At 38.4% G+C, this 25,279-nt stretch overlaps 1 protein-coding gene across 2 annotated transcripts in view; it reads left to right on the plus strand.

The window, feature by feature from the left end:
- LOC125460931 (protein bicaudal D homolog 1-like) overlaps positions 1–23,969 on the plus strand; it is a 249,135-nt gene extending 225,166 nt beyond the window's left edge. The window contains exons 8-9 of one of the 2 annotated variants that reach the window (XM_059652369.1): positions 6,741–6,826; positions 16,830–23,969. In XM_059652369.1, the coding sequence (XP_059508352.1) occupies positions 6,741–6,826; positions 16,830–16,920 (177 nt within the window). In that variant the 3' untranslated portion in view covers positions 16,921–23,969. The remainder of the gene's footprint in view (positions 1–6,740; positions 6,827–16,829) is intronic. The other variant, XM_059652370.1, reaches the window with a different exon arrangement.
- Positions 23,970–25,279: the final 1,310 nt, after the last annotated feature.

Raw genomic sequence — 25,279 nt, forward strand, 5'->3', positions numbered from 1 at the left:
CATTCGCCTGGCCAACCTCATCTCTAAGAGCCCTGTTGTGCATCATTTTCTTAGATAAGGATGGATTGTCATTTGTCTCACTAAGCCAGAAATGGAATGCAGATGGAGTGGTTTGGGGAGACATTACCATCACAGCCCTGGTACTGCTGCTTATGCTTTCCAGGCACTTCACACTTTGCTGGCAGCAGAGGGAGCTGATGGATTTTATCAGTGATGACAAATGCTGTTTGGATTTTGAGAAGAAATCTTTCTTGGGCCTCGTCTCCAGCATCTCCCTCTCATCAAACTCCTTGTCACTGAAGATGCGCCCCTCACTGCTCAGCACAATGTCTGATACAGACTCAACCATCAGAGGCAAAAAAAAAGAAATTGCCAGAATAGCTCAACAGGTCTGGTGGCATTTGTGAAGAAAAATCAGAGTTAACGTTTTTGGGTTTGGTAATCCTTCCTCAGAACTGATGGTAGCTAGGAAAATTTCGCATAGGATAGAGCCCAAAGAGAGAGAAGAACAGTTGGACAGACAAAGGAGTTGATAATGATCTAGCTAGGAGGGTAAATAGCTGTTAATGGGGACTATTAGTGAGTAACAATCGTGTAGTGTGTCATGGCAGGCTATGTGTTTGGGGTAGGGGGCTAGGACGTGGGGGAATTCAGGCCCTAAAGTGATTGAACTTGATATTGAACCCAGAGGGCTGCAGTGTCCCCAAGCGGAAAATGAAATATTGTTCTTCCAGCTTGAACACTGCAGCAAGCCAGAGATAGAGATAGAGATGCTGACCAGGGAACAGGGAACAGGGAACATTTAACTCTCAAGCTTCTGGCTGTGGGCACTGTTACCTGGACATAGCTGAGTGACCAGAGCTGGTTCTGTAAGGCCGGGCTGCCAGCCATCACACCACACACTCCCTCAATCAGTCCCCCCAGATCCTCAGGCCAGATGTGTCTGACCCTGTCTCTCCCTCCCTCAGTCTTAATTGCTTGTTTGCACCAATCTGAAAGGAAAGTATTCATTGGCTGGCCTGCAGGAAGGAATAAATGCAAGGTAAATTAAGATGAACAAAAAGTAACTAAAAGGAAAATCTAGAGGAATATTTTGTGTTTCATTACATTTTGAACATTGCTATGTGGTCATGTAAATACATTAGATTAGATTCGATTAGATTCCCTCCAGTGTGGAAACAGGCCCTTTGGCCCAACAAGTCCACACCGCCCCTTGAAGCATCCCACCCAGACCCATCCCCCTATAACCCCCACACTCCTGAACACTACGGGCAATTTAGCATGGCCAATCCACCTAGCCTGCACATCTTTGGACTGTGCGAGGAAACCGGAGCACCCAGAGGAAACCTACACAGACACAGGGAGAATGTGCAAACTCCACACAGACAGTCATACGAGGCTGGAATCGAACCCAGGTCCCTGGCACTGTGAGGCTGCAGTGCTAACCACTGAGCCGCCGTGCCGTTAGCCACCCTTAAGGGCAGCACAGTGGCTTAGTGGTTAGCACTGTTGCCTCATAGCACCAGGGACCCAGCTTCAGGTGACTATCTGTGTTGTGTTTGCACATTCTCCCCATGTCTGTGTGGGTTTCCTTCAGGTGCTCCAGTTTCCTCCCACAGTCCAAAGATATGTCCGCTCTGAGGAAGGGTCACCAGACCCAAAACATTAACTCTGTTTTCTTTTTCACAGATGCTGCCAGACTTGCTGAGCTTTTCCAGCAACTTTGTTATTGTGCCAGAGATATGCAGGTTAGGTGGATTGGCCATCCTAAATTGCCTGTAGTGTTCAGGGATGTGTAGATTAGTTGGGTTATAGGCGTATGGGTCTGGGTGGGATGTTCCAAGGGTTAGTGTGGACTTGTTGGGTAAGTGGGCTTGCTTCCACATTGTAGGAATTCTATGAAACCTATAACTGTGTCAGCCAAGTCTCTCCACCCCTTCAGCACAGTGTGTGGAGTACACATATATGGCTGCATAAAAATATGTCTAATTACTGATACTAAACTTAAAGGTATCTCTTTTAGGAGCCTCAGACAAATTTTGGTAATAATAAATTACAATCAAAACTATGTACTAAAGCCAGCTTTTTAAAGAGCTACATTTTATTAGCAGAGCACTTATTGAGTGCCTATTGCCACCCTTTCACTAAAATAGTATCCATTGAATTATGAGTTCTGATCAAAAGGTAGAACTTAAGAGAGGATAGCGCCAACAATTATTGCAGATTCTATTTGCCCTTAATGCAATTTGAAGAGCATTTTGTTCAAATGTATCACTAGAATGATTACTGCCATGTGGATATTGAGATTTATTTACTACTACAGTAGCCTTATTACTTTATTAGCGCTCTGTTGATGGTAGACTGGAATTTTTTTTTGCTAAGGAACAGCTTGTTCTTGCCATTGAACAATTCAGCCCTAATAAACTTGTACTTAAATAGGCAGTTGGCAATATGAATAATTGCAGTGTTCTTAATGTTCTCTTTTGAGCCTCTGCCGGTGAGCTAGTTTTATTTTAACCATTTCCCTTCAATTTGAGGAAGGAAACCCAACTGCCCTCATTAAAGAGGAGGAAGCCAACTCCTTCAATCGGGTGACCCTTTGACACCAATTTTCCCATATGTAGTGCTGTTGCCAGCTCGTCAGTCCAGACCAGAAGACGATTTGGCTACACACCATTGGGCTAATACAGGCTTCAGTAAGAGATATTGGCAGCCCAGCCTGTAACTCAGTAAACATACATTGTCCAAGTAATTCTGGCAAGAATGAAGATCTTCTACTGAAGAGTGTCAGTTTTTTGATTTGGATCAAATTTGACCAAACATTGCACTCTCTGCTTTACTTCAAAATTCATCACTACAGTAAAATTGGTCCAAAATTTGCATTGGTACAAGTCAGACTGCTTTAACATTAGTTTGACTTAAGTGTGGCCATCCCTTTAAAAAAAATGAAATTAAGCATCATCAGAGCTTGCAGATTCTATCTCTGATGTGGAGACTCCATTTTGCTTGGATGAATGGAATTTGTGCCAAAGCATTGACAGCTGGAATAATGATCATTCCATTAAAGGCAGACTGTAATTTCAGCCAAACCATCATTCTAATATTGGCTACACATCTAATGCTTTAATGATCTGTTGCTGTCCAGACTTGAAAACTATATTATGTTTCACACCCTGCCAGATGAATTATGATGCGTCAGCCTACCTGAAAGTCTAATATAGAACCAACTTTCCAATGGCCTGTTGTAGGAATGCATGCTGTTGCTAAACAAGGCTATTATGAGGAAATGTTCCACAATTTAATAGGTTATTGGTGGATGCAGAACCTACACTGTGAAGTCTTCCATTTTGTATGCTGGAGCATTTTAAATACAGGATTGGAATTGTCTTCACATTGAGGATACCCGCCCTCGTGTTGTGTGGCATTACACCGTTTTAAATGGGATGATTTAGAACAGATTTAGCAACTCATAACTGGGCATCCATAAGGCACTGTGGGCCACCCGCAGCATGTGGATTGTTTTCAATCACATCTGTAATGTCATGGCCCAGCGTAACCCCCATTCTACCATTACCATGACATTGGGGAATCACTCTGGTTCAATGAAGGAAGCGGAAGGGCATGTAAGGAGCAGCACCAGGCATATCTGAAAAAAAAGATGAAGCTACAAGATATGATTATTTGCATGCTAAACAGTAAAAACAGCATTTGACAGACAGAGCTAGTCGATTGGATCTAAGCTCTGCAGATTTGCCATATGCAGTTATGAATGTTAGTTACAATTAAATAACCACTAAAAGCTGCACAAATGTCCCCATCCTCAATGCTGAAGAAATCTGGTACATCAGTGCAAAACACAAGTCTGAAATATTTGCAACAATCTTCAGACAGAAGTGCAAAGTGGATGATCCATCGCTGCCTCCTCCTGAGATTCCCAGCATCACAGATCACAGCCTTCTGCCAATTTGATTCACTCAACATGTTATCATGAACATCTGAAAGCTCTGGATCCCACAAGGCCTATGGACCCTGATAACATTCTGCAAGAATACTGAAGATGAGCTCCAGAATTAAACAGAATTCAAGCCAAGCTGCTTTATATAAATAAAATGCTGGCATTCCCCTAACAATGTAGAAAATAGCCTATGTATGTGCTGTCTACAAGAAGCGGGACAAATCCAATCCAACTAAACTTATCTAGCAATCCTCAGCAAAGTAATGGAAGAGGTCATCAACAGTGCTGACAAGTGCTATTTGACCAGCAATAACCTGTAAAATAGTACTTGATTTAGAATCTGCTTACAACTTTCAGCTTTTAACCTCATTACTTTAGTATTGCCTTAGCCCAAACAGGGACAAAAAAGCTGGTCTCCACAGAAGAAGTAAGGGTGACTGCTTTTGTCATCAAGGCAACATTTGACAAAGTATGCACATGGAACCCTAACAAAACTGAGGTCAATAAGAATTAAGGGAAATACTCTATACTAGTTGGAGTCTGACTCATTACATAGGAAGATGGTGTCATTGTTAGAGGTTAATCATTTCAGTCCCAGAGTCATTACTGCAAGGGTTGTGACCTCAGCCCAAACGTTTTCAGCTACTTCATCAATGACGTCCCCTCCATTATAAGGTCAGAAGAGGAGATGGTAACAATGTGTATCATCTACGAGATGCACTGCAGCAACCCACCAAGGCTTCTACCACCTGGAAGGGTAAAAACAGTATATCCATGGAAACACCACCTTCTGCAAGTTCCCCTTCAAGTCAAAACCATACTGAGTTGGAACTATATCACACAGTTCCTTCACATTTACTGCGTCAACATCCTGAGTCCTCCTTGACAGCTCTGTGGGTGTACCTACTCTTATGGACTGCAGAAGTTCACAAAGGCTGCTCATCACCACCTTCTGCAAGGGAATTAGAAATGAACAATTAATGCCCACATCCCATGAGCAAATTAAAAAGGGCATGACCTTATCACAGGAAGGCAAAATCAAATAAAACAATGTTATATGTGCCAGGATTTTCTCAGATTCCCCTCTTTTTCCACCAATTTTATGCAGAACAGGAAAATAACACAAAGGGAACCTGGTTGCTGTTCATATTAAAGACACTTTCACTTTATTGCAGTAAAGATTTACTTTGTAATTATGATGGTTACCGTGTGAAGACAACAAATCTGTGATTGTCTTAGTCACACATCTCAGGTGCATTGTTGGATATTTATATTATGGAATTCTTTCTCAAAAGATTCCAACTTTTTAAAGATGATTTGTGGATCATTTTATGTATATTTTGCATAATATGCTTTTGAGTTATCTGATTTCGGATTATTCCATGAAGCTTTAATAGGTTAAAACCTTGCACGAGACGTTATCTTATTGTCCAGCCCTGTAGCATCAGTCTCCATCATCTTCTGTCTAAGCATTATTGGGCTCATGCTTTTTGTGTTTTACATATCTTTATTTCAATGTGTAATGTTGGTGATCTTAATTGTCTACAATGGTTATGAAGGACAGCAGTCTTCCCGACAGTGGATAATCAAAATCCCAAAATATTTAGAAGTGTGTAAAAAATTTTGCAAAACTACCTCACCCCTTAAACTGTTTGACTTTCTCATGTCATTGTATCAGTAGTGATTCATATCATAATGATTATCAGCTGTTAGCACCCCTATTAAAACTTCTAACATTAATCAATAAAATATTCTTTTCTTCTTTCCTGAGAAATGAAAAGAAGACTGTCAATGTGGTTGTAGACAGCAATTTAGTACTTAGCCTTATTGATCATATTTCTTCATTTGTGAATCTAAGTGTGAATGATAATGCATTGGTGAGTACTTTGCTATCTAATTTGTTATCTAACAGGTACTGACTCTTCATTTGAACAAAAAAGTTGATTAGTATTGCCAGTGCTCAGAAGTGGTTGACAAATTGTGCACACAGCTCATTAGGAATGCAGAATTTATTTTAAAATGACCCATGCTTTTTTAATGCAGTTGAAAGACCTGAGCCCCAATCATTCCTCACCCACGACAAGCAGATGTCTAATAGGGCTTTGTTCCCAAAAGGGATCAGCCAACACCTAATGCTTAACTGCTGGGCCTGAAGGTTGCCCTTAAGTGAAGAAATTTGTAGTTTCAAAGCTTCAATGCCTTTATTGCAGGATCTTGTAAAATTTGCATGCACATTTCTTCTCTTGAGAACACAATGATTCAAATGGTGATGTGATTATATCCCATCCTGCATAGAGTAATTTTATAATTGTTAATTCTGCATTCTACAAGGCATTAATCTGGCAGGACAGCAATAGCTTTTTGTTGTCAGGCTGGTTGTAAAATTATTTCAAACCAGTGTTTAGAAAATAAAATTTCACATTGCATCTACGATCACCATCATTCAGACATTCAATCACCATAGAAACATAATCCTTTGCTACAAGTCAGATTTCACCATAACTCCAATACCGTAACAATATAAGTTGATGGTTGATAATTTTGTTTCTCATTTCATTGGCTCTCTGAGTTGATCTGAGGTCTGACCAGGATGTTAGCATAAACAGTCTTGGTTTCACAGTATTTCAACTCGACAATGGGTCAGAAATATGGCATACTTGAATGGGTTAAACTGTGCAGTTGAAGGAAATTTGGGAAACTCCTCACTAAATTTCTCATGTGCATCTTGTAATTTACTAACCTTCTTTACTGTGTCATCTCTCTGTATATTTGTCTAATTTGTCAGTTTTTTATAGATTGTCAGCAGCCTGCTGCCTCCATATCGCCACACTACTCACAACTAGAGAGAGGATGTGACTCAGAGACTGAAAGGTAAAACATTAGTTGCCTATGAACCAGCCCAAAGCATGCATCACCCATAAAATGCACATCATCAGTGCCCCATCTTATTTTTGCTGCATTGCGACGATCTGTTTTCTCCTCTCCTCACTGCATGTTGGGATTCACTGCTGAAAGTGGTTCATTACTCAGAGTCATAGTGTAGCTTCAGATCCTCACACTCCTGATGCAATGTTTTTATCATTGTGGCTGAATTAATGTATTTATTGTCTGTTTTGATTTGTGCGTTCTCAGAGTGTACTCTTGGACCATGTCTGCCAAGCAGGATCTGTGCATATTCCTGTCTGTTTACATCTTTTACCAAAAAATTAGTGTGAAGAAGTGTTATATTAGGTTTTATGTTGTGATAATGAATATCTTGTTTCATTGCCAATGTTACTGTTTACATAAACATTGAAATGTGTCAAGCAATGCAGTATTGGACAACAAAGAATCACCACATTCTGACTTACTTAACATGTTAGTAAGAATATGCTGAGAATAAAATATCTATTCCATGTCATTCCTATCATTAACAACCTTTGTAACATTGCCCCATCCTTTGTCATGTTTACTGATTGGCAGTTAACATGTTTCTTTAGCAAATTAAGTAGGAAAAATGGGCTTTATTTTTCTTTAATAAAGGCAAGATCCATCTAGCATGTATATTTTTATTTTAGTGTACTAGCAGATTGTTCATGGTAAGTCAGATGTAACAGGATTGTTTATTTTATTTAATTTATAATATATCATCATTGAGTTACAGTGGTTGAATGTATCAGGTTACGTTTTATTTCATGTTCTCATGAGATCTGTAGAGCAGTTTCAGCTATCAAGCATAGTGACCTTATTCCATTTTGATTAAAAAAAACCTTGAACATCTGCAGAAATAGTAGGAATTGCTGATGCTGGAAAATCTGAGATAACAAGGTGCAGAGCTCAATGAACACGGTAGATCAAGCAGCATCAGAGGAGCAGGAAGGCTGATGTTTCAGGTCTGGACCCTTTTTCGGAAGAAGGGTCCAGACCCGAAACGTCAGCCTTCCTGCTCCTCTAATGCTGCTTAGCCTGCTGTGTTCATCTAGCTCTATGCCTTGTTATCTCTTGAAAATCTGCAGCCTTGTTTGATTGTTATTTTTTAACCTTTCAAGGTCTAAAATATGTGTCAAGATTATAGAAAGATGTACTGGCTAAGAGGTAGGCATTTAGCACAATAGTTGGGGAAGTCATATTTCAAGTAGCACTGGAGGAGTCTGGGGGTGTCATGACTGAGGCAGATGTTTCCGCTTAGATTGGGGTTTTGGGAGTTTTTGGTAGTCTTGAAGTTGTTCAAGCGTGTGAAGATTAGGAAAGATGTGGTTTAGCAGGGCTGAGGAAGTAGCTCTAGGGCTATGTAACTCAGTGGTTGACGTTTCAAGAATTTGTACTACATAGTCGCTAGAAATGAGATGGATAAGGCTATTCCTCTTGGCTAAATGAAAGCTAAAGAATCAAGTGTCAACCTGTTGCTATATATCCTCAGAGAATGGTCTGAGAGCTTACAAGTGAGTTAACAACTGGTAGTAGAGAGCTTACATACTGTTGAGAAAAGAGACAGATTGTTGAGTTGCTGAGTCTAGGCCCGAAATGTTAGCTTTCCTGCTCCTCTGATGCTGCTGGGCCTGCTGTGTTCATACAGCTCAACACCTTGTTATCTCAGATTCTCCAGAATCTGCAGTTCCTACTATCTCAGATTGTTGAACCTTTTCATTTTATGCTAATTAGGACAAATGCAAGAATCTCAAATTTCAAAGCGAGCAACAATTTATGCTGCATAAGAAAAGGATGCTGACAGTTCATCTGATTAGTCAAGACATTGCCATGGCGAATGCATTGGGGAACTATTGTCTGCCATGCATTTGTTTAATTCAAAAAGATGCAATGTTTAAACATTTTCCTTATGGAGGACAGTTCCCTGTGCATTAATGTATGTAAATGAGCACAATTTCTTGTTTAATGCACCCTTGGAAAAATTCAATGGATAATTTAACTTTTTAGCTAAACTGTGAGTAAAAGTATGTCGTTGATATTCTGAATTTGGCCTTTGTTGTACTTCTCAATAGCAATACAAAAATTCTCTTGTAGTACAGAACTTGAGTATTTCTGAAAAAAAGAGACATCTTGTAAGAGCTTTTGGCCTTGCACTCTACAGGACAGATGCAAGAAAGCCAAAATTTCTAAAGCAGGAACAAATTTTTCTGCAAAAACAAAGGGTCCTGATTGTTTGGCAAATTGCAATTCATTGGTCAGCGCACAGGGGAACCCTTATCCCAGATGTAGCTTTTCATTCTGGTTTGAGTTTGTACAAGACTTCAGGTGCTTATGGCCAGTTTAGAGGTGCTAGGTCTGTCCTTTTATCTATCCCACTATTACAATGCTAGTGCCACATGCCACAAAAGAGAAGATTTAAAGTGCAAAGATACAGCTTGGTGTTTGCAAGAATTGTGAAGTAGAAACTCCTTCCAACACCGACATAGAGACACAATTGCAGCAGGTAGATTAATGAAGAGTAGATTGAGTGAATATGTTGTTCATTTTGATTCCCTGATAACCTCCCACAAGCCCTTACCCTTCTGGCTTTGAATGCCCTGGAATTTGACAGCACTGAAGCATCGTCCTGCAATTTGGAAATCCTTGAATTCTAGGCCAGTGCAGAACTGTATTCCTGACAATTTGGGTCAGATCCTGTGGTTTAGCAACACTGTTTGGATGAAAGAAATGCCCGGGGTTTTTGGGAGCGCTATTGTTTAGCAGAGCTGGTAGCTTCCTTGGACAGGACTGTAATGAGCAGTGAAAACAATTACCATGATATGGCGTTACATGGGGTTCAGCAACACCAAGTAACAGAAATTGGCAGGCCTTGGAAGAAGGTTCTCACAAAGATTCTGTGATTTTTGAATCCATAGTGATGCCATATAAGGTTATCTTGGTACAGGTGCCAAATCTGAACATTTAGGCTAATGGATTAAATTGATACACTCCTTGTGGACAGGAAGTACACACATATAAATGATTTTTAATAAGGAATAGATGGACAAATGTAAATAAGAGTAGCAATGTTTTCACCCAAGAAAGAAATGTGTCCTGATCTTTTGATGAAAATTATACAGTAGTAACTACTATAGAAAATTGCCTTATTGTTATTGTGTGGAAGGATGTAATCTTGAGTATAATTTCTGAAGAGTTGACTGAATTGTACAAACTGGGCAATGTTTTACAGTTGGAATACAGTGAGCAAATTAAATACTTAGCTTCTGGTTTTCTGGTATTTTTGAGGAAAAAAGTGTTAATTTTGGGTTCTAACTTTAACCATAATTTCAAATGGTCATTAGAAATCTTTGTGAATGGAAGCCCTATTACATCCCTTCAGTTTCGCAGATCAATGTTGTTTTTGTTTACAGAGCCCAAATAAGTGAACTAACCTCTCATTTTTATATTTTAATCATATTCAGTCATATTTTAATGACTTAGAAAGCGTCATTTTCAGTCCTCCAACTCAGATGTTGCAGTCATTGGTGCATGGCTTCTACGGGCTCAGCTCTTGTTATTCATTGGTCTGAATACAAGTCCCACACTGCTGTATTTGAAACATTACAAAAATTGAGGGTTAACACTATTTTAAGCATCCATGTGTAATCCATGCCCACAATCCCAAAAATGTTCACTGAAAAATAACAAGGGTTGGTAACTAAGGCAAATGATAAAGCAGCAGACCAGTTGCTTCCCTCCAAGTAAGGGAAAAAAGGCAGTCCTTCAGTCAGCTGCCACACATGTCCTGGCTTAACTTTTCAAGTTGTCATTGTCTGCAAGCTGATGCCTTTCTCTTAGTGTCTGTAGAAAGTTTCAGCTGCAGAGAATGGGGAGGGGAAAAAAAATGATGGTTTCAGCAGAGGTAAGCAAGTAGGAAAGTAATAATTTGAGACAAAATGCGAGCTTCTGAATTTGATAAGTGAGGTACTTTGGTGACATGAGAGGGGAACTGTTGTTCTGAATTTTTGCGAAAAATGCTAGCAATCCAAGAGAAGAGGCCAAAGACCAGCAATGGGATACAAAAGCTGAAGCTGGAAACATTAATTAGATGAACAAGTCGATGAGTAATTAATGAAGTTTAATTTTTTTTTCTGTCTCTTTAAATGGAAACATTAGTTTAAACTGGTACAAGGAGCCATAATTATTACATTAAATTTAAAGCTTAATTTGTTAAATTTCTTGATGCAGCTCCAGATAATTATTGCTTTTTCTAAACCCAATTTGTGAAATTATACTGTCAGAAAAGTTGCAGAGCAGGTGATGTGTATTAATAGTAATATATGGGAGCTGGTGGACACCTGCGTGATGTAGGACAACAACATGTAGAGGAAATGTTAGCATCATAAAGATTTTGAGCTCCAGATTGATTAGCTGGATTTTGAGCCTCAGACACTGATGCAGTTAGGATTGTAGAAGTTATCTGGTAAAAAAAGTTATTTGAGGAGGTATATAACTTAATTAGGTACTTCAGATTTGGACACAGTGACTGTGAGTGAGGCTAGTATTGGGACCAGAGGTTGCAAGAAAGGACTCTTAATCTTTGCAACTGTCCAATTGATTTTTATGGTTGAAAGCAGGGGCTACAGACTGGATAAACAAACTGAACAGGATGTATGGTGTAGAGGCCATTTAGGTGAGGGAGCTGAGGCAAACGTTGTTGTAATAGGGGACAGTATAGTTATGGGAATAAGTACTGCCTTTACAGCCGAGAGCATGAGTGCTAAAGGTTGCCCGGTGCCAAGGTTAGAGGTTTTCTTTGGGATGGAGAGCAACTTGGAGGGAAGGATCCAGTTGTCATGGTCCAAATGGGTAACAATGACACAAGTAGAAAGAGGTTCTGCTGGGGAGTATGAACAGTGAGGGCATTCATAACAAAATGACAAATTTAAACTAAACTAGAAATAAATAAGTATAATTTAGTGGCCATTACAGAGACATTGGTTGCAAGTTGAACAAGGCTGGAAACTGATCATTCAAGGGTATTTGACATTTTGGAAGGACAGGCGGAAAGGAACAAAATGGGTTGCCTGCTTTAATAAATGATGAAATCAGTACAGTTGTGAGAAATTATGTTGGATCAGATTAAGATGTAGAATCATTCTGAATGGAGATAAGATAAAGCAAAGGAAAGGAGTAACTGGTAAGAGTAGTTTACTGGCCCCTCAATGATAGTTATGCAGTAGTTAATAAATGAAAAAGTAAGATGTGAGAGAAACAATGGAAAACATTTATGGAGATTTTTATAACTTTCAACAAATAGATGTTCCATGAAAGAAATAAAAACTTTACCAGATGGATGGAGTTAGTGGTTAACAGAAGCTAACGAAGATATCGCACTGAAAGAAAAGGTGCGCAATACTACAAAGAATAGTGCTAGGCTAGATGATTTGAAAAAATTTAGAAACTAGCAAAGAATGATTTTTGAAAAGGAAAGAAATTGGGGCATGAAAGAAGAATTAGCAAAAAATATAAAGTAGCCAATAAAATGATTCATAAATATATGAAAAGGAAAAGAATAGCTACACTAAGCAAAGGTCCTTTAGAGAGTGGGACCGGCAAATTAATAAAAGGAGGACATGGCAGAGATTTTTAATGAGTATTTTGCATTCATCTACACAATAGAAGACACAAATAGCATTGCAACGATAGTATAAAATAAAATGGCAAAGAGAAGGAAGAACTTAAAACAATCACAAACACTAGAAAAAATGTAGGTTGTAATTGCCCAAAAATCCCCAGATTCAGAGCACGAACTGGGAATTTACTTGTGCTGTTGTTGGTTTGGAAGGGGCCTAAAATACCTGATACCTTGCTTGGGTTTGAAGATGCATGCTTGTTCCATATATATCCGTAAATAATAATTTATGTGGAGTGCTTAAAGATTAGAAATCAGTTCCATTCTTCACCACATAGCTTTCTGAAATGGAACATTACCTTTGTTGTTATTTTGACGGCACGTACTGTCCCAATGTCATTGTAATACCCATAATGTGCATCTCCATGCCTCTGACTGAAACTACATGCATCGACTTACAATTTTCACTGTTCATTTTAACATCTGATCATTTATGCTTTGATTTATTTTACAGTTGTATTTAACTGAATTATAAACTTTAATTACCAACCATTTAATTTACTTATAAAAAATATCATAAACTTAAAACATTTGTTTCCTTTCTGCATGCAGCAAAAGTGTCATTCTAAAATGTATCTAAACTTTGTGTGGTTTACTACAAATTGTAAGGAATAAAGATGGAGGGATATGGGGAAGGGCAGATTGAAATTTCTTGGAGTTGTACTATCAGCAAGCACTTGGTTACATGCCAAAATCAAATCCAATTTCATGTATTTTAGAACATAGAACATAGAACAGTACAGCACAGAACAGGCCCTTCAGCCCACAATGTTGTGCCGACCATTGATCCTCATGTATGCACCCTCAAATTTCTGTGACCATATACATGTCCAGCAGTCTCTTAAATGACCCCAATGACCTTGCTTCCACAACTGCTGCTGGCAACGCATTCCATGCTCTCACAACTCTCTGCGTAAAGAACCTGCCTCTGACATCCCCTCTATACTTTCCACCAACCAGCTTAAAACTATGACCCCTCGTGCTAGCCATTTCTGCCCTGGGAAATAGTCTGTGGCTATCAACTCTATCTATGCCTCTCATTATCTTGTATACCTCAATTAGGTCCCCTCTCCTCCTCCTTTTCTCCAATGAAAAGAGACCGAGCTCAGTCAACCTCTCTTCATAAGATAAGCCCTCCAGTCCAGGCAGCATCCTGGTAAACCTCCTCTGAACCCTCTCCAAAGCATCCACATCTTTCCTATAATAGGGCGCCCAGAACTGGACGCAGTATTCCAAGTGCGGTCTAACCAAAGTTTTATAGAGCTGCAACAAGATCTCACGACTCTTAAACTCAATCCCCCTGTTAATGAAAGCCAAAACACCATATGCTTTCTTAACAACCCTGTCCACTTGGGTGGCCATTTTAAGGGATCTATGTATCTGCACACCAAGATCCCTCTGTTCCTCCACACTGCCAAGAATCCTATCCTTAATCCTGTACTCAGCTTTCAAATTCGACCTTCCAGAATGCATCACCTCGCATTTATCCAGGTTGAACTCCATCTGCCACCTCTCAGCCCATCTCTGCATCCTGTCAATGTCCCGCTGCAGCCTACAACAGCCCTCTACACTGTCAACGACACCTCCGACCTTTGTGTCGTCCGCAAACTTGCTGACCCATCCTTCAATCCCCTCATCCAAGTCATTAATAGAAATTACAAACAGTAGAGGCCCAAGGACAGAGCCCTGTGGAACTCCACTCACCACTGACTTCCAGGCAGAATATTTTCCTTCTACTACCACTCGCTGTCTTCTGTTGGCCAGCCAATTCTGTATCCAAGCAGCTAAGTTCCCTTGTATCCCATTCCTCCTGACCTTCTGAATGAGCCTACCATGGGGAACCTTATCAAATGCCTTACTGAAGTCCATATACACCACATCCACAGCTCGACCCTCATCAACTTTTCTAGTCACAATGGCCTAATCCTGCTCCTATCTTCTTTGTTTCCATTACAATTAACCAGTTATCTGTGAATCTGTAGCATTGAGAGAGGAGTAGCAATAGCAATCAGATGCTTGGGGCACCAACAGTATTCCATCTGTGATCATCAAAGCTAACAGATATTTACTTCTATCAAGCCCCATGCACTGTGCCTATGGATTTGGGAGGAAAATCACTGCAAGATCATGAATTGCCTATTTCCTGTGGCCAAGGAGATCCTGCCAGATATACTGTGGCTTTAGACCTTTCGTTGGAGCTTCTGTCATGTTCCTTCCTGCCAGATAAATCCAAATCCACTTCAACGGGGGAGGATCACACAACATTTGTTCAAAGCCTTTGAAAAGATCCCATGACAGGTTGATAAAGTTGGAAAAAGCACATGGGATCCAGGGTAATTTGGCAAGTGGAAAACAAAATTGGCTTGGTGGTAGCAGACAGAGGGTGGTGATAGAAGGCTGTTTGATTGACTGGAGCCCAGTATCCACAGGCATACCACAAGGATCCCTTAGTGTCCCAAGTGTCCCTTATTATTCATGACATATATAAATGATATAGAAGAGAATGTGGTACGGATGGTAATTAATTTGTTGACAACACGTAGATTGTCAAGTCATTGAAAGTGATATTGGCTATGGTGCCAAAATTAAATATAGTCTAGACGGCAACACTTTAGCATCAGTCACCTGCCTGCACATCTTTGGACTGTGGGAGGAAACCAGAGCAAACCCACACAGACATGGGGAGAATGTGCAAACTCCACACACACAGTTGCCCGAGGGTAGAATCTAACCCTGGTCCCCTGGCGCTGTGAGGTAGCAGTGCTAACCACTGAGCTACCCTACCACATGATGCACAGATTGCAGATGATTGCAATGTCATAATGCACTTTGCACCATATTTGTAAGCCACCGTCTCTCTCTTCAGTACTGCATACAAAAAATACAATCTTCCCTTGAATGTTGCCAAATTCATATCAATCCACATATGGTCAGCCAAATATTTCATTTCCCACAAACGTTGAAGAGACGACTTTGGAATATATTCAGCACAGCAGCACTGACAATGAGTTTCAATAAGATGCTCCCAATCTCTCAGTACAGTAACAATTTGTCCAACAAGCTACAACACATTTAGAGTCCCAATACCTTAATGATTAGGTACAGTGGTGGTAGAGGAGGAGAAAGGAAGAAAATTCTGAATTCCATATTCCACTACCTCATGAGACATTGGTTTAATGTATTACAACTGATACAATAATATTATCACCGTGATGAATTTACTTTAGTTATTGCAAAAATAGATCAATCGATAGATACAAAACTGAAACTTACTCAACTCCTCTTCGGCAGTACTTTCTCTTAAAGCTGAGAAAATACCCATAAGCAATTACTCAGCAGTAACTAGTTGATGACTTACATAATCATAGTGAACTCAGGTGATTCATAACTATTATCTAAATCCCATAACCAAATAATTGATATCGCACTGGTTTGAAAATATGATGTAACAGTAATTATGAGCCTTCATTCATTCTATTGTTTGCAATGTTAGTCATCACCGAAAATATGTTGATGAGTTGGGATATTCAGTTTGAAATATTAACAACTGTGAAAATGTTAGTGCATGTACATTAAGAAGTAAATGTGCAATAACATGACTTCCAAATGGCTTGGTTGATTAACTATGTGATGAACTGAGCCATTTGAACTAGGCTGGAGGTTCAAGCTACATCCTGTGGTAAGTTAGCAAACCTGTGCCAACATGGCCACAATGATTAGTGTGAATTCTTCAGGACTATCAAGGCAGCATTATTCTGGTCTTTCTGCTCCTGTTTGCAGTCCAGTGACAGTTGCTAGGAATTGGATTGTGGAAGAAGACAGTGTTTATCTTGGTTATGATGTACCTTATGTTGTAACAGCTTGCTAGCATTCAGTACCTTGGCTCGTTTATGAAGAAGGATCACTGCCTTACATACTGAAGGATGGCCACTCATGATCCTTGAAACTGGGGTCAGGAATGGATCACTGGAATTTCATTTTAACCTTACCCACCTGGTGGAAACTGATGGGACCAGGTCAAGTGCCCATTCTTACACTCTGCTTGGTTTTTGTTTCTGCTAATGCAACATGTAAACCAGAGAACCAATCTTGTCAGTTTCTTGCCAGATGGATTAGGTTAAAACTATGACAAATGCCTTGTTGAGAAGAAGGGAAAAAAACATTGAAACATGAAAATAATTTACTGTTGATTAAGAAGCTCAGTATTTATTATGTTTGGATTGTTTATTTTCTACAGTGCCACTTTTCCTTCTTGGTACACATATTTCTTACTGCTTCTTTTTGAATTTGCAGTCCTAATATAGCTCTCCAGGAAGAGCACTCACATTCCAGATCAAAATGTGTTCCTCTCAGATGTCTTTCTAAGCCTCCTCCCCATTCCTAGTCATGCCACGGGATGTCATCCTCTGGAGAATGAATCAGGATGCCTCTGGTACTAATGCATCACTGGGAAAGTCCTGAGTTTTCTACTCTGTTGCTTCATTGCTGAGCCCGATTCCTCTGGATAGTGGGAGCAAAGGAGATAATATTGAGAAACAAGACACATGAAGCACAGAGAATCACCTGTTTGAAAGACTTCTTTTGCAGCTTATTCTCCCCTCCTACAGTCTATTACTTTGAAGTATGAAAACTAACCAACTTCTGTGAAATAGGATAGCTTACAGTTGCTTGGTTTTGCCTCTGAAACGTAAGTGGGAGAGTGAGAAAAGGGGACAGAAAAATGGACTAATGGAATTAGTCTACATCTGATCAACATCAGTCACTTAGCATCTGTGATCAGCCACAACAATTGATTTCAATGTGTGTTTCAGCAACTTTGGTAGCATGTGGTGATACATTTACTTTGAAAGTTTAAGTCCAAACCAATGCTTCAATATATGGTGCACTTATATGTTTGTTTTTTTTAAAATTTATTGGATGATCTTTCTTAGGACAATAATTTATTATTTGAAGATGTTATGATTGTTTAAAAAAATGGATTTTGGCACAATTAGCATTCTTAGGCTACAGTGCTACTATGGCCGGAATGTGCCACTGTAATCGTGCAGTGGTGAAGCTGACAATTGTGAACTGAGTGTTAGTCATTCATGACTATTTGTGGTCCTGCTAGAGGTGTGTCTCTGCATTTTTATTTGTTGATATGTTACTGCATTTAACTTGTTAATGGATGCCAATTTGATTTGTACCTTTTTTCATAAAATAGAGTAATAGAGTATTTAATGTTGGGGGCTGGTGCTAAATGGAACTGAAAATTGCTTGATATGCCACATTTTTTAAGACTATTACTATCATTGTTATTATCATAAGACCTTGAAGCATCTGGGCCACAGTATCATTAAATTGGTGCTTTTGTTGTGCAAAAATCAAGACAGTATATTTTCCATAATATTTACAGAATACTGGTCAACAAGGACGACAGTGATTAAATTGGCTACAAGCAGTTTTCTAAATCAGATGCAAGGGCTTGGAACATCTACCTTTGAGTATGAAGTCTTGATTGTATTATAACTTTTACATCTTGGTGAATCCATCCAAGAATCCCTTTAGTATATGGAGTCACTGCTTCAGAAAAATTAAAGCCAATCCTTGAAATAAATGGAAGCTAACCATGGAAAGAAAGTGTGGTGAGTCTCTTCCCATGCTATTCAAGCAGACTATAGTGGATCAACATTAATAAGAGACTGCAGGGATGTCAGTATGAATCAGAGAACAAATGTTAGGGGCATTTATGATAATGTATGTACAGATAATGATGGGAACACATGGATTTATGTTCACCTTTGCCCTTTATTCTTGTTATTATCAATTCTCTTTCCATTTAGTGGAAGAAACCAAATGTTTCCATTGTTAGAGGTTTGATTTTCTTGTTATTACAAGGATGGCAACAAAATCTGTCAATCACTTTGCTGCCAGCTTTGTGTCTGACTGGGTTCATTAGTTGTATGCTTCATGCCCAATCATATTGCAGTATTGTAATTAATTGATTTTTTTATTTCTATAAATTGGCACCATTTTGTCATTCCCTATTTCTGTCAACACAATTCTAGGAATATTAGAGAAGTATGTGGAGGTGGTTTAGTGGTATTATTGCTCGACTATTAATCCAGAGACCCAGGTAATATTCTGGGGATCTGGATTCAAATCCCACCATGGCAGATGGTGGAATTTGAATTCAATAAACATCTGGAATTAAGAGTCTAATGACAACCATGAAACCCATTTGGTTCACTAATGTCCTTTAGGGAAGGACATCTACACCTTTACTTGGACTGGCCTACGTGAGTCCAGATCCACAGACATTCTTAACTGCCCTCTGGACAATTAGGGATGGGTAATAAATGCTGATCTAGCCAGTGATGTTCACATCCCATGAATGAATTTTAAAAAACCACTGTTTATAGTGTATACACAATACAAAAAATCCTTTGTGCTGCGTGACCTTATGTTTGCCATGAAAACGACTTCATTCCATCAGTTTGCTTTGATGAAGTGTTGTTCTCAGCTCAGCTATCATGAGGCAATGGAATACATAATATCCGTCTGTTTGAAGAATAACAGTAAAACAGAGGGCTATGTACTGTATCGAAATGCATGTGTCATTCAGTATTAAGTTATCGCACTGACAATTTAACATGAGTTTTCTGGTAATACTTTTTTGAGAAAGTATTGATAGCTTTTTATAGCATAAACTGTAACATATCGCTTTCTGTGATTAAAGCAACAAGCATCAAACCTATGAAGAAAATAATGTTTCTCAAATATATAAAAGCTGTCATGAACTAAGGTAGGAAAACTGCTTTGATCAATTGTGGTGTCCACTTGGAAAGTCAGCTCCAGTCTGCTCTCCACTTTTGGGTCAAAGGCCTGGAACTGCCTCCCCATCAGCACTGTGGGTGTACCTACACCACATGGAAGCAACGTCCTACCGCCTTCTTGAGGGCAATTGGGATGGACCATAACTGCTAGTTTTGTCAATGACACCCAAAAAAGACTACTATTCATTGCCATCAGGCACAAAGATGTGTTGTCACTCTGCCAGGCCATGATTTTAAGCAGGTTTTGACTGCAATAGTTATACTAAGTTTTATGCAGCCCTGAGACAGTTAAAGTGAGATCAACCTTAGAATCGCTTGAGCAATAAATTGATGACTGTTCTGTTGCTCTGACAAGAGAACATTTCTGTCCTCTTCAGAGTCGTAATTTTGACAAGAACGCATGCTCTGTTACCTTTGGTTTTTCAAGTTTTGCATTTTTAAAAAGATGGTACTTTCTGCTGACAGAGTGCACCTATTTTTATCATATATTAAAACACTAAAAAATGAAGGTTGTCACTACAGTTGTACATTCCTTGCCCTCAAGTTGTAGTATGTTACCATTATAATTGACCACAATTTTAAATACCGTGTGGGATACTTTGCAGTTTCTTTTCTTGCCCATGAGTGAAAGGAAATATGAAAATATATTTATTGTAGTTGATTCTCAGTCAAAGTTAAAACATTGCTGTGAGGATATCCTCAATTGGACTGGACAACCACTGATTGAATTTGACCAAAGTTCAAAATCTACGCACAATAAGTTATGTTACTGTGTATGTAAAGAGCAAACTGGTTGCAACTAAAGTTAAAACTGTTTGCAATATCTATTTTTATATTTAAGTTCCATTAAGATATGTTAAGAAATATAAAGTTTTCCATGATGTCCAGCTGGAATGTTAAATATATTATATGTGGCTAAGAAGCTGGACGCCACAAAGTAGCGAATTGGGTTAAACAGCCAATCTGACAATGTTAAAAATGTTAGTGCAATATTAATGTTCTGTCACTTGATGTCACCAGCATATTAGAGAAAACTTTAAAGTTCATTTTCCTGTCTGGTAACGTAAGTCACAGAGGAAAATGTATTTCTTTGTCATACGTAAAAGCACACGAAAAGGCATTAAGGGCAAAACACCATTTCTGCATCAGTTTCTTTTCACTTTGACTGAATCCAACATATATTTGAAATACTGAATTTGAAATCTGAGGGACAAAGGACTTCAAAATCCTAGAGATAACAATGGCCATTCAAATATTCTTCCAAAATATTTCATTGTACAATTAAATTTTAAGAATTATTGGGATCTTTGAATTAAATAAATGTGATTTTTAATTATATTCTGATCCAAAACTAAATTAGAATCTTTATTTGGTCATTTATCCTCATCATTTTCTATCCCATATTTATTTGAGCAGCTAGCTCAAGAGCTCTAATTGAAAGTACATACTTACTGAGAGTGGATTAAAAGCAACTGCATACATTTAGCTTCTTTCTCTGCCTCTCCTCCCCCCTCCCCCCCCCCCCCCGCCATTTCTTATCTAATAGAATAGCTTGAGTTTAAAATATCAATGCTGTTGACATTATAACCTTTATATTACCATTATATTTATATCTAAGTTCTCAGGGTTGGCAAGGTCATACACACAAGGCAAATATATTTCTCAATTTTCCACTGGACAAGGTGATCATGTTGTAGAACAAAGAAACATCAACTACTCTAGAACTATTTCTTCAGCAATTTTACCACATTTTAAATGTGTTGTTTAATGGTGAACTCCCATCCAGTCCTGATTTAGGACATTATGCTGTTTCTGTTATTTTAGCTTGTGCCTTGTAGATTTATGCTCTTGTCTCAACAAGCACACATGATGTTCTTCCGAATTCCAAGACTAAACCTAAGCCTTGTCTAACTGTTTCTCATGTGATTGTTTAAAAACAAACTCTCTGTTCACTGTCAGTGGCAAGTTTGTGTAAACAAGTGTTCTTCCTCCTACATAACGATACGGTATTAATGCTGTGCTTTTCTAGATAGTTGTGCCCTTGCTTGCTGTTGCTTTAGGACTACCTGTCAAGTCCCAGTATGTAAAACACAGCCAATGGATTATATAATGTATGCATTGCAGCCTTATGAAAACAGCATCATAAACACCAACAGCTATGTCACACACCAAAACTGGTGATGTAAAATAATTTCATCCTACATTTTGGCTTGTTGACAACTTATTGACTGTGGAGCATACCACCATGATGCAATTTGTGCAATTTTGTGTTGCTATAGTCTTTTCTTAAATCTGAGCCTTATTTAAAATAACATAAGCTTCCAATTTGAATGTTTTCATTGGGTTACCAAATATTTCTATAAATATTTAAATCTTGCCATCTCATTCAAGATTACTTAACCTTTTACATTTAATTTGTGAGAATGCCACTTTGTTTAGGAACAAGAAATGACAATTCTACCAAAATAAAATTTTTGTAGATCAATGTGACATAGCTTTTCCACATCATAATTTTATCTTGCTGGAACCATAACTCCAGTAAAATTGTATAGCTTTACTTTACATAGTAAAGATTATATTTGTTTCTTGGCCTTAGAATCCCATGGTTTTCATTTTCCGTAAGATCAAGAGAAGCCAATCACTTTTTAAAATGTTTCTGCCACTGTTAGTATGAAGACATCTGGATCTTGACAGTGGCCATGACTTGGAAACGTACAGGTCTGTGTGTTCCTTCTCTGATCTATGCCCTTTGCCCCGACTTGCAGGCCACTGGGTGAAGCACATAACCAACTACATGAACAAACCAATTAAATTCTCCATTTTGACTTTTGGTATTACAAAATGAGAGCCTTCTAAGAGTCCAAATCAGAGATTTTAAAACTTTTCCCTGTCTAAATGCTTTTATAGTCTCTAGGGCAGAAACAGGAAATTTATTACCTAAAGAGTGACTTTATAAATGTGCTATATTTAATATAGTGTTAGAGATAAGTTACAAATAAGGACAAATGTTCACAGATAATTAAGCTGTGAAAGTAACACATTCACTGCAATGTCAAATGATTAGAAGTAAAGTGGCCTGCACTCATGAACAACATCCATTTCCCTTTTGGGTACAGAGATGCGATTCCACCCAAGAGGGAAAACAACCATCACCACAAGAGTCTCCTAACTCTCAGATGTTAAGACTATCTCCCAACAACTGACCCTAACAATAATTCATAAAAGGAGACTGCTGAATACCTTCAACCACAGGCAGCATTTTTGGAATTGTTGTGTTGGGTTTGGAGACTTGTGATTTTTTTGTGGGGGATTGTTATACAACAATATTAACTAACAATCTGCAGTCAAATGTTGCAGTTGTTGGATGTAAAATCATGTGTTTTAATGTACAATCAGAGATGAGTTGGTATATGGATTACACCTTATTGTGTGCTGTGATTCTCAGGGCAGTGGGTATTATTCCCTAATGCGCCTTCATATTTTAAAAGTACTGTTAGTATTTGAAAGACAAACTATAAGCATCAATCTTCTAATGGTTACCTTGCAGTCTTTAGTGGTTTCTACATGGGACTGTAACTTCAGCTGATCGAAGCTACTTGGGTGATATAGCCATCCCTTAAATTTGAATCGTACTTTAATTGACATTCTGTCCCAAATTATAAGATTTAAAAACAGTTTTTTTTTAAACATTTTTAGTTAGATTTCACCTCATGAATGATTTAGGTCGATTCCCAATACCATTACAGAATTTAATTGCCTATGCTTTCTATTCCAGCACAGAAGTTCCTGCCGACGGAAATATAATTAGGATAATGGAGTTTTTAAAAATAAAGTATTTGTACAATGCCTATTTTGTGCCTTTTTTTTGCATTGCCAGTAAAGTCACATCAATTCATGCGCTCAATACTTGAAAAGCAGTTCCTTGTTTAACCATCCCAAGAAGATTTTCTCCCCCCATTGGTAAGATTGTATAACATACATGGCAGAGAATTGCAGATTGATTGAATGGGCTGGTTTGTAAGGGATTCTTATACTTCCACAGCTTTCATATTCAGCTTCATAAAGTGTTCCTCTCTGATGCTGGATTTGTAATTTGAAAAGTGTAAATGTTTTGTTGTCAAGTAGATTTTAGAAATGGTATTAAATGGTATACATTGCTCCTTTGAACTTAGTGTATTAATTCTGATCTGTACACTACTAATGGATTTCTTTCCCTTGGATTTGACTTATATTTTAAAAAGTTGTAACTGAATTGTTCATTTGTAATAAGAAAAAAAACAAATCCCTGTATTCCTGTGCATTTATATTGTAAATCAGACAATCTTAGTTCCCACCTTTCAAACTGGCTTTTTCCGTGTGTGACCGAGTATGAAATTAGTCCTACCAAAGGTTGAAAAGGGAAACCAGTAGTGAATATATGAATCTGAAACAAAAGCTGTCTCCTTTATATGAGTGAATGAGGACTGACAACAAACAGCATATTGGTGTGTTTTAATGTCCAGGCTGCCCATTCCTGCTCGTAGAATGGTGAAAAGGCTCCTGAAAAGCTTCAGAGATGAAAGAAGGCAATATATCTTTTTAAATTATTTCTTAAAAGGCAACATGCAGCAGTGTAATGTGTAATTGTTTCCAATAAATATCGTGGAGACAGAAACCTTGTTTCTCTTTTTGTGCATCCTTGTTACTTTTTTTTAGGAGGTGCTACATGTGTTATGCTTCATAAGTTTTAATCATATTGATTAAGGATTCAATCAAAAAATAGAGACTCTGCAATGAAAATCAGGCTGAATGAATGTCACCTGGGCACAAAAAATCTCAGGAGTGAACTATACCTAGAGAGGAAGAACATCTAACATAATAATGTTGGTTATAGTGGAATTCTTGAAATAATAAGTACCTGGAATGTTTACCTAAGCTCATAGACTTTAATTTTATTTGGCTGACGGTTATGTTTTCTTCAACACCAAATTAATTTTTAAAAAATGGCAAAAGAAGGCTTCCATTTATGTAACTTATTTTCAAATCTCTAAGAACTTGCACAGAATAAACTTGAGATCCAGTGACACATTGCATTTTGCACAGAGAGCTTCCACAATTAACAGCAATAGCGGCAGTTGATCTGTTTGTACATTAAGAAAATATACTGGTCAGAGACTTGGAAATTTTATTTGATTTCGGTTTGTCACCATTCATATGAAATAAACAAACGGGACATGGGTTTAGCATCTCCAGTAAAGGTGGGACATTTCATATTTCAGTAGTCCCTCAATAGAATACCATCAAAGATTATCAGCTCATGTCTGGTCCTTGGTCCTACAGATGAGATTCTACCCTGATGCCAAGTTGTGGCATAACACACCAATCATTTTGTGTATGCTGCCTAAATCCTGAACTGATTCAATGTCATCCAAGTATATTATGCATAAGTACACATGGACCTTTGAGTACCTTGGCAGACTTCAATCCTGTGACACTGAAATTAAAGCCATGGAGCCCGGGTGATTTTACAGACTATGTAACTCCAATTATGGGAGCACTCCATATGTGTATTATGATGAAAAGAAATCCACCCAACTGACTGTGCTTAAAGTGTCATGGGGAAACACTAGTAGATTGGTAGAGAAGGTAGTGTAGTTTAACGGTATATCATACCATTTTGCAACTTTAAAAAAACATACTAACCATAACATAGAAACAAGAGTAGGCTATTCTGACCATTAAGCCTGCACTGCCATTCGTAACCATTCATCTCCTCAAGAAACTTAATGCACCATCTCCAGTGCTTTAATGTCATTAGTCTCCAAAAATCTATTGATTTCCGCCTTGAACATGCTCAGTGATTGAGTTCTCACCAGAAATTCACCTCCCTCTAAGTGGAAAAATTCTTCCTCACCTCAATCTTGAGTAGCGTATCCCTTGTCCTGAAAT

This window comes from Stegostoma tigrinum, chromosome 18, assembly GCF_030684315.1.
Source record: "Stegostoma tigrinum isolate sSteTig4 chromosome 18, sSteTig4.hap1, whole genome shotgun sequence".
Lineage (NCBI taxonomy): Eukaryota > Metazoa > Chordata > Chondrichthyes > Orectolobiformes > Stegostomatidae > Stegostoma > Stegostoma tigrinum.